This window comes from Danio aesculapii, chromosome 7 (genome assembly GCF_903798145.1).
Source record: "Danio aesculapii chromosome 7, fDanAes4.1, whole genome shotgun sequence".
Lineage (NCBI taxonomy): Eukaryota > Metazoa > Chordata > Actinopteri > Cypriniformes > Danionidae > Danio > Danio aesculapii.
This window is the reverse complement of record NC_079441.1, coordinates 7,119,665-7,130,572: the sequence shown is the minus strand read 5'-3', so window position 1 is coordinate 7,130,572 and position 10,908 is coordinate 7,119,665. Positions and strand designations below refer to the sequence as shown.

Genomic DNA, 10,908 nt, shown 5'->3' with positions numbered 1-10,908 from the left:
ACAGACACCTCAATTTATTACAAGGAGCCACAGGTATTCATTTTATATGTGTTTTATTGGCTCTCTAAGTGCCAATAACAACTGACTGTTTTTTTTTTTGAGCTGTGGCAAAAAATACTGCAAAATCAATTCTGCATTTTAACTTTTTAACAGCAGATGGCGCTCTAAGCTAGTGTTTAACTGCAGATGGTGCTTTACGCTAGCTTTTAACAGCAAGCAGTGCTCTAGACTAGTTTTTAACTGCAGATGGTGCTCTAAGCTAGCTTTTAACAGCAAGTAGTGCTCTAGACTAGTTTTTAACTGCAGATGGCGCTCTAGACTAGTTTAACAGCAGATGGCAGTCTTAGCTACCTTTTTATCCGCAGATGGCACTCTAGGCAAGTTTTTAACAGCAGAAGGGCTCTAAGCTAGTTTTTTTCTGCAGACAGCGCTCTAGATTAGTTTTTAACAGCAGATGGCGCTCTAAGCTACCTTTTAATTGCAGATGGCGCTTTAGACTAGATTTCAACTGCAGATAAGTCTATAAGCTATTTTTTAACAGCAGATGGCGCTCTAAGCTACCTTTTATCTGCAGACAGTGCCCTAGACTAGTTTTTAAGAGCAGACGGGGCCATAAGCTTTTTTTTTAACAGCAGATGGGGCTCTAAGCTAGTTTTTTACAGCAAATGATGGTCTAAGCTAGTTTTCAACAGCAGATGGCACTCTAAGCTAGTTTTTAACAGCAGATGGGGTTTGATGCTAGTTTTTAACAGCAGATGGCGCTCTAAGCTCATTTTTAACAGCAAATGATGGTCTAAGCTAGTTTATAACTGCAGATGGCGCTCTAAGCTAATTTTTTTCAACTGCAGATGGTGCTCTAAGCTAGTTTTCAACAGCAGATGGCGCTCTAAGCTAGTTTTTTACAGCAAATGATGGTCTAAGCTAGTTTTCAACAGCAGATGGCACTCTAAGCTAGTTTTTAACAGCAGATGGGGTTTGATGCTAGTTTTTAACAGCAGATGGCGCTCTAAGCTCATTTTTAACAGCAAATGATGGTCTAAGCTAGTTTATAACTGCAGATGGCGCTCTAAGCTAATTTTTGACAACAGAGGGGGCTCTAAGCTAGTTTTTAACTGCAGAGAGTGCTCTAAGCTAGTTTTCAACAGCAGATAGCGCTCTAAGCAAATTTTTAACAGCAAATGATGGTCTAAGCTAGTTTATAACTGCAGATGGCACTCTAAGCTAGTTTTTAACAACAGATTGGGCTTGATGCTAGTTTTTAACAGCAGATAGCGCTCTAAGCTACTTTTTAACAGCAGATGGTGCTCTAAGCCAGTTTTTAACAGCAGATGGTGCTCTAAGCTAGTTTTTAACTGCAGATAGCGCTGTATGCTTCCAATTCCTAGCACATAACACATGAAAATAAATGAATCATTTGTAGAACAAAAACATGCGTTAGGTTTACGCAAATGACAGTGTTCATAGTGAGCTGTGTTTACAATAATCTCATGACATAAAAACGCTAATTTATATGATTAGATGCATGCGCAATCACTTTTCCATTTGTGTGTATGGTTAAAAAAAACTAGTCTAGAGCATTATCTGCTGTTACAAACGAGCTGAGCATGCCATTTGATGTTAAAAACTAGCCTAGAGCACTGTCTGCTGTTAAAAACTAGCCTAGAGTGCTGTCTGCTGTTAAAAACTAGCATAGAGCAACATTCCATGTTAAAGACTAGCCTCGCTATCTGTTGTTAAACACTAGCCTAGAGTATTATCTACAGTTAAAAACTAACCTAGAGCGCTGTCTGCTGTTAACAACTAGCCTAGAGTGCTGTCTGCTGTTAAAAACTAGCATAGAGCAACATTCCATGTTAAAGACTAGCCTCGCTATCTGTTGTTAAACACTAGCCTAGAGTATTGTCTACAGTTAAAAACTACCCTAGAGCACTGTCTGCTGTTAAAAACTAGCCTAGAGTGCCATCTGCTGTTAAAAACTAGCCTAGAGCGCCTTCTGTTGTTAAAAATTAGCCTAGAGCACAGTTTGCTGTTTAAAACTAGCCTAGAGCACTGTCTGCTGTTAAAAACTAGCCTAGAGTGCCATCTGCTGTTAAAAACTAGCCTAGAGTGCCATCTGCTGCTAAAAACTAGCCTAGAGCGCCTTCTGTTGTTAAAAATTAGCATAGAGCACAGTTTGCTGTTTAAAACTAGCCTAGAGCAATGTCTGTTGTCATTAACTAGTCTAGACCACTGTCTGCTGTAAAAAAAACTAGCCTAGAGCACCGTCTGCTGTTATAAACTAGCGTAGAGTGCCGTTTGCTGTTAAAAAATAGCCTAGAGCACCATCTGCTGTTAAAAACTAGCCTAGAGCGCCATCTGCTGTTAAAAACTAGCCTAGAGCGCAGTTTGCTGTTAAAAACTAGCCTAGAGTGCCATCTGCTGTTTAAAACTAGCCTAAAGCGATGTTTACTGTAAAAAAATTGCCTAGAGCGATGTCTGTGATTTAAAAACTAGCCTAGAGTGCCATCTGTATTAAAAACTAGTTTAGCAATTTGCTGTAAAAAACTAGCCCAGTCATCTGCTATGAAAAACTTGCCTAGTGCGCAATTTGCTGTTTTAAAAAACTAAAGCACAGAATGGATTCAAGAGAAAATAGCGATGCATTTGGATCATCTCAGAATATATTTTTCGAATTATTTTTCACCAGACCTTTTTTTTTTGTATAAATAACCAAGGACCTTCTTTAATGCTACTGAAGAATAAAAGTGGATGGTGTCAAAGCAAATCAACAGCAACATCCCTTCAACATCGCAGCTTTACTTTGAACATTATCTGTCATCCACCAATGTTATCACTCTCTCTCTGGGAAAAATTGCATGATCATTCTCTCATATACAGTTACATAATAATTCAGAGCGATGTCTTTGAATAAAAAAGAAGCGATTTATACACGTACTGCATGTTTAAAAAACAGACGATCTTAAAAATATATCTCGTTTAAATCAGACAGCACCCCGGACAGGGTTTTTGTTTTCAGGAAATGAGGAGTATTACTTCTGTCATTAATAATCACAGTTTAACTAGTTGGAAATGTACATTAGATCATACAGGTGAAGACGAAGCGGGTCGGTCCAGTGGACGGTGCTGTGGTCATCCGGCGGTCATCAGACACGTCCGGCAGCAGAACTGACGAAAGAGCTTCTTCTCACATAACCGGTTGGACTTGACCATCTCGCAGAAAACTTCATCTGCTGTCAGAGAAAGAGAAGGTTTAGAGCACTAGGTAGTGAACACTTCACTCAATGATGACTCAATGTTTAGATTTAGCATTTACAGCACAGTATGATTTGCATTTGTCCGCTCAGTGAACCACGATATTAGACACTCTCATTTGAGGCACAGAAGTTTATGAAAGGCAGACAAAAAAAAACAAAGATACAGACTGTGCACTTAAAGGGATAGTTCACCCAAGAATGAAAATCTCTTTAGCATAGAGTACATCAGGTTTTTGATTGTGGCCTGTGGAAAGTTTGTCCACTCCCCTTGGGTGATGGCTGTTTGAAGTTGCTGGATACTGGCTGAAACTGGAACACACTGTCGTATATGCCAATCCAGAGCATCCCAAATATAGCTCAATAGATGACATGTCTGGTAAGTATGCTGGCCATGCAAGAGCTATGATGTTTTAACAGCGCCATCTGCTGTTAAAAACTAGCCTAGAGTGCTGTCCGCTGTTAGAAACTAGCCCAGAGCACAATTTTTTTAAAACTAGCCAAGAATGCAGTCTGTTGTTAAAAAACTAGCCTAGAGCCCCATCTGCTGTTAAAAAACCAGTCTAGAGTGCTATCCGCTGTTAGAAACTAGTCTAGAGCACAAGTTGTAGTTAAAAACTAGCCTAGAATGCTGTCTGTTGTTGAAAACTAGCCTAGAGCACCGTCTGCAGTTAAAAACTAGTCTAGAGTGCTGTCTGCTGTTAAAAACTAGCCCAGAGCACAATTTGTTGCTAAAAACTAGCCTAGAATACTGTCTGTTGTTAAAAAACTAGCCAAGAGGGCCATCTATTGTTAAAAACTAGCCTAGAATGCTGTCTGTTGTTAAAAAAACTAGCCTAGAGCGCCATCTATTGTTAAAAACTAGCCTAGAATGCTTTCTGTTGTTAAAAACTAACATAAAGCGCCATCTTTTGTTAAAAACTAGCCTAGAATGCTGTCTGTTGTTAAAAAACTAGCCTAGAGCGCCATCTATTGTTAAAAACTAGCCTAGAATGCTGTCTGTTGTTAAAAAACTAGCCTAGAGCTCCAACTATTTTTAAAAACTAGCCTAGAGCATCGTCTGCAGCTAAAAACTAGCCTAGAGCATCGTCTGCAGCTAAAAACTAGCATACAGCACCATCTGTTTTTAAAAACTAGCTTAGAGCACCGTCTGCAATTAAAAACTAGCCTAGAGCATAGTCTGCAGTTAAAAACTAGCCTAGAGCATCATCTGCAGATAAAAACTAGCTTAGAGCACCGTCTGCAGTTAACAAACTAGCCTAGAGCACCATCTGTTGTTAAAAACTAGCTTAGAGCACCGTCTGCAGCTAAAAACTAGCCTAGAGGATCATCTGCTGTTAAACTAGCCTAAAGTGCTGTCTGCTGTTTAAAACTAGCCTACAGCACCATTTGTTGTTAAGAACTAGCCTAGAGTGGCATCTGTTGTTAAAAACTAACATAGAGCGCCGTCTGTTGTTCAAAAATAGCCTAGAGCGCCATCTGCTGTTAAACTGAAATGAAAATGAATATCGTAGTACAGCACATTTCCTTCGCATAGAGTCCATCAGGTTTTTGATTGAGGCCTGCGGAAAGTTGGTCCACTTCTCTTCAATGGCTGTGTGAAGTTGCTGGATATTGGCTGGAACTGGAACACGCAGTTATATTCGCCAATCCAGAGCATCCAAAATATGCTTAATGGCCGACATGTCTGGTAAGTATGCTGGCTATTGCAAGAACTAGGATGTTTTCAGCTTCCAGGAATTCTACAGATTCTTGTAACATGGGCCAGTGCATTATCATGCTGCAACATGAGGTGATGTTCGTGGATTAAAGGCACAACGATGGGCCTCAAGATCTCATTGCAGTATATCTGTGCATTCAAAATGGCATCAATAACATGTAGCTGTATTTGTTTTCAATAACATACGCCTGCCCATACCATAACCCCATCGTTCAAACCAGGCTCATTGGAAATATGTGCCCAGGGCTACATTTCTGAGAACTGACAAATATGATGTACCCTAGTTTTTTTTTTCACAAATCCACTAGAGGGCGCCGTGTATATTTTTGACAATCTCAAACACGTTACTGGCGCACATTTTCTCATATGTGCCATTTCTGGTAAATCCACTAGAGGCCGCTGTATACATTTCTGCACATATTAACATTCTTCTCAGAAGCTGGTCGGCCTGTGCATAATATATCAGCTTGATATCGACTGACCCACTCACAGCCTTTCCTAAACCCAAGTGATACTGTTTTTAAAAGCAAACTAGAAGGGAGAAGTCATTGCACCCCTGTGCTGTGAAGCAGCACCTCATGCTGCTTTTTTTGGGTTTCGTTTTTCCTGGTTTCTGGAACCGTCCTTTGTCTGACTTAAACCCCAGGCTGCTCTGCTCTGCGTCCAACTATTTTACCGTTGTTTGTAGTGAGCTACTGAGTAAACCAGTCATGCCAACTGTATTAAGGTAAGCATTCAGTGGTACCGCCCTGTAGCAATCATTTTACACATAAAATGCACACATATGTACCCACAGGCACATATTTCTCGGTTCACCAAAATGTACACCAGGGCACATTTTCCCAATGAGCCTGTGTTGCCACCGTCACAACGAGTCACTCGATTCACAACGTAAACATCAGCAAGATAATATTCAATGAATATTATCATGATACAAGAATACTTTGCACACATAAAACGAAAATAAAACCTTAATTCATTAGTTTCTTCTCCTCAGTGTCAGTATAGGGAGCACGTTCATGTGTAACGCTTGGCCGTGCCTCTGATTTATTATCTCTGATGCACCTATGCTTTGTGCCCTCTGCACCCTATACTGATGTACACTGACACTGATGATGCCTTCACACCAGACGGACATGGAGCTTTAAGTGCAAGTGATTTACATGTTGTCTATTCAAATAAGCAACAGACATCCTGTGGCACGGTTTGCATGAATTAGCCAGCGATTTGAGCAAATGACACGCGTAATGTGATACGTACAAATTGTCGAGTTGAAAAATCTGAACTTTGCTAACCCTGTTAACCAATCAGGAGCTCGCTCTAGTAGCAATCATCATCCAGGCACAGCTCCTGGAGGAGTTGGTGAAACTTACCAAGCTGTGTGCGACTCTGAAGGTTCGGACGAACCCAGACACGGTGCCAAACGAGTCCATGCCATTCTTCCACCTTCCATTTTAACTAAAGCACAGCTACCCTCTCAACAAAAACTATGTGAGCCATTTTTAATGAAACTGGAGTAATTTCGCTTAAAATGTCAAGTGTCTATTTACTCGCGAATTGCGCAATTTATTATTGCAAGGCGCATCCGGTGTGTACACACCATGAGGAGAAGAAACTGTTGAATAAAGCGGACATCAGTGCCGCGTAGATCAGTGCATCCATCAGCAGATCGCTCATGTGCCAACTCAGACAGATCAGCTGATCATTGAATCGACTTTGAAACGATCCAGTGTCCGCGTATTTGTGTTGGCACTTGGTGAAGAGTGGTAAACCGATGACCTTCATGGCCCACCACAGTCATATCTGTTGAGCATGTGAACACAATGGCCAAACTAAGAACAGACTAAAATGTTAGCATTTTTCAGGGCCCTTGCTGTTTATGGAGGATGAGAGAACTCTCAGATTCTCCCTAAAATATCTTAATCTGTGTTTCCTAACCCTAAGATGAACCAAGGTCTCTGGGATTTGGAACGACATTAGGGTGAGTAATTAATGATTTTTTTTTTTTAGGTGAACTAACACTTTAAGTGAATCTATCTGAAGGAACGTACCATTATTACAGGTGGCGTTGACGATGCATGTGTGGCTCACAAGGCTGTATCCATCTTTACACTGCGTACAGCTCATCCCGGGACCCTGACAGCTCAAACAGTTCTCCTCACACCTGAAGACAACACACACACACCTCACATTAGCTGCTGTTTTTGATGCCTGAAAAATCAGAGTTGATAAAATGAAACTGACAGACTTCCTGAAAACAAGAGGGAAGCCAGATGAGCAAAATATGAGCATCATGGCATAAAAATGCATGAAGCGGATGATCAGGTGTGAAGCATCAATGCCAGTGAGTGACAGCCGTCAAATGAGCCAATGCTTGAATCACAAAGGAGCATTTTGTCAGAGGAAAAAAAGGTTTTTGGAGCTTTAAATCCTTGTTTTGAACCACTGATTTGAGTAAACAAGGATATCTAGTCATAACAAGATCAAATTTCACGTTCAATTTTAAGATTTTTTGGCCCTAATGAATTCCATACTAACTACCTTGTCAACTTGGTCAAGATGTGGTGTTTACATATTTAATTTTCACATTTTGTCCTAATAGCCTTCCATCGATCTCACGTTTTGAACCACTGACTTGAGTAAACAAGGATATGTTATGTCATAACATAAGCAAATTTTTATGTTTTTTTTTACATTTTTAGATTTTATGCTTTATCTTACATTTAATTATCATTTTTGGCCTTAACTGACTTCCATACTAACTAACTTGTCGACTTGGTCAAGCTGTGGTGTTTACTTAATTAATTTCACATATTGCCCTTATAGCCTTCCATTTACCTAGTTTTGAATCACTGACTTGAATAAACAAGGAGATTTTAAGTCATAACATGATCAAATTTCACATTTAATTATAATATTTTTGGCCCTAATTGACTTCCATACTAACTGACTTGTCAACTTGATCAAGCTGTGGTGTTTAGATGTTTAATTGTCACATTTTGCCCTAATAGCCTTCCATTGATCTTGTTTTGAACCACTGATTTGAGTAAACAAGCATATGCTATGTCATAATCAAATATCATGTTTTATTTTGAGAGTTTTGGCCCTAATTCACTTCCATACTAACTGACTTGTCAACTTGGTCAAGCTGTGGTGTTTATATTATTAATTTTCAAATCTTCCCTAATAACTTTCCATTGATCTCACATTTAGAACCAATGATTTGAGTAAACAAGGACATCTTTATAACATGATTAAATGTCATCTTAAATTTGACATTTTTTTGGCCCTAATTGACTTCCATACTAACTGACTTGTCGACTTGATCAAGCTATTGCGTTTACATTATTAATTTTTACATTTAGACCTAATATACTTCCAGTGATCTCATGTTTTGAACTACTGATTTGAGTAAACAAGGATATGTTATGTCATAACATGATCAAATTTCATGTTCAATTTTAATATTCGGCCCTAACTGACTTCCACAGAAATGGATTTGTCGACTTGTTGAAACTATGGTGTTTACATAATTAATTTTCAGATTTTCCCCGAATAGCCTTCCATTGATATCACACTTTAAACCACTAAATTGAGTAAACAAGTATATGTTATGTCATGACATGATAACATTTTTATGTGTAATCTTAAGATTTTTGGCCCTAATTGACTTCCATAGAAACAGTCCTGTCGACTTGGTCAAGTCGTAGTTGTTTACATAATAAATTTCCACATTTGGCCCTAATAACCCTCCATTGATCTCGTTTTGAACCACTGAATTGAGTAAACAAGGGTATCTTATGCAATAACATGATTAAATTTCATGTTTAATTTGAAGTTTTTTGGCCCTAATTGACTTCCATAGAAACTGACCTTTCAACTTGGTTAAGCTGTGGTGTTTACATCATTTTCAAATTTTTTACCCTAATAGCCTTCCATTGATCTCACATTCTGAATCACTAATTTAAGTAAACAAGGACATCTTGCACCTTAACATGATTAAAGCTCATATTAAATTTGAAGTTTTTTGGCCCTAATTGACTTCCATACTAATTGACCTGTCGACTTGTAAAGCTGTGGGGTTTACATGATACATTTTTCCCCTAATAGCCTTCCATGGATCGCAGGTTTTGAACCACTGAATTGAGTAAATAAGGGCATCTTATGCCATAACATGATTAAATTTCAACTTTAATTTGACGTTTTTGGCCTTAATTGACTTCCATACTACAACTTGGTCAAGATACATAATTAATTTTCACATGCTTTGCTATGCTAGTTGTTGACATTTACTAAAATAGATACGAATAATTGGTGCTGGGCCACAATTACTTAAAAAAAAGTTGGTAATTGAGTTGAGTAATTAATTAAACTTGTGCTTATGCTACAAATGAACTGTGTGTGGTTTGCTGGATGAATATTATTTCATTAGACTACATTTTTACAAACAAACATAGCTTTACCGTTTAATAAAATAACATTTAATGAAGAAGCTTTATATTAAATGCCATTATATGTTTCGTTAACTGTATTTAAGGGATTAGGCTTTCAATAAATGTTAGCAGTTTTTCTGCATATTTGAGCGGAGTTTTAACTGCATTTACACCAGCTTTTCGCTTTTCAAGTGCTTTAAAGAGCCCATATTATACATGAAATAGGGTCATATTTAGGTTATAAGGGTCTCCAACAACAGTCTAATATGCATGCAAGGTCAAAAAACACTTACATGGTCTTATAATCTGCATTTATTTTTACCTAATTATCCCAGCGACTCCCATATGAATCGTTCAGCGATTCATTTGTTCCCAACCCTCTCCTCAGCGCGAAGCTAATCTGCGCTGATTGGACCAATGACAGCCTGCTGCGATTGGTCGACAGTGACAGGCTTCAGCACGAGACAGAGTGAAATGCCCAGCTGGTAATCAACTATATAAAAGTAGTCACAGTGCACACACGCTTCATAGTGTAAGGCTTTTTTCACACACACACACACACACACACACACACACACACACACACACACACACACACACACACACACACACACACACACACACACACACACACACACACAACCCTCCTCAGAAGAACTGGGGAGATCGACGCGAGTCTCCTAGCCGTCACACACTCTACCTGCTCTTTTTCTCTCTCTCTCTCTCTCTCTCTCACACACACACACACACACACACAAACACACACAACGCTCCTCAGAAGAACTAGGGAGAGCGACGCGAGTCTCCGGTCTCCTAGCCGTCACACACTCGACCTGCTCTTTTTCTCTCACACACACACACACACAAACACAAACACACACACATCACGCTCCTCCTCAGAACTAGGGAGATCGACACCTCTCCCGTCTCCTAGTTTACGATGGCCATAGCAACGACAAACGGCAGTGGAACGCGAGCTCACAAAAGCATTTAACGTTAAATCCGTAAACAAAGCGGCACGCGTCGCGTTTTCAACGTGGCTTACATGCGATAAGAGAATATAAAGAGTAACCGCGTGTACTGTAATTTGCTGTTAATTAACTGTTAATTTGCAAGCTAGAGTAAACGAGGCAACAATTTTAATCGCACGTACTTACACTTGTGAATAAACCTCAACCACTGACTCTTCACAGTTTCATCTTTGGGTAGAGACTGTCAATATTATCCATCTGAGCACAGCGTGACTTCATTCGACCGGTGGCGTCTGTGTGTGTGTGTCTAGTGTTTTTTCTGTGTTAGTGGGCGGGCCGCAGGTTTCAAATCTCCCTGGTTTGCGCGTGTAACTACTGGCGAGGCTTGTGTTTCGTGGCTGCGTCATCGCGAAACACCTAATGACTCGTTATCAAGACGACTCGTTTGAAGCACTATGAGTCGACTCTTTTATAGATGAATCAATAGTTTTAAACACTGTACACTTACAGATTTAAGCCTTAGCTGGATATTT

The 10,908-nt window shown here is 39.5% G+C and overlaps 1 protein-coding gene across 1 annotated transcript in view; it reads right to left on the bottom strand.

The window, feature by feature from the left end:
* Positions 1 to 841: 841 nt before the first annotated feature.
* The window catches only part of pcsk6 (proprotein convertase subtilisin/kexin type 6), a 171,957-nt gene continuing 161,890 nt past the window's right edge, over positions 842 to 10,908 (bottom strand). Inside the window, exons 19-20 of the mRNA XM_056462598.1 lie at positions 7,023 to 7,135; positions 842 to 3,230 (exon numbers count right to left, since the gene is read on the bottom strand). Of these exons, the coding sequence (XP_056318573.1) occupies positions 3,130 to 3,230; positions 7,023 to 7,135 (214 nt within the window). The 3' untranslated portion in view covers positions 842 to 3,129. The remainder of the gene's footprint in view (positions 3,231 to 7,022; positions 7,136 to 10,908) is intronic.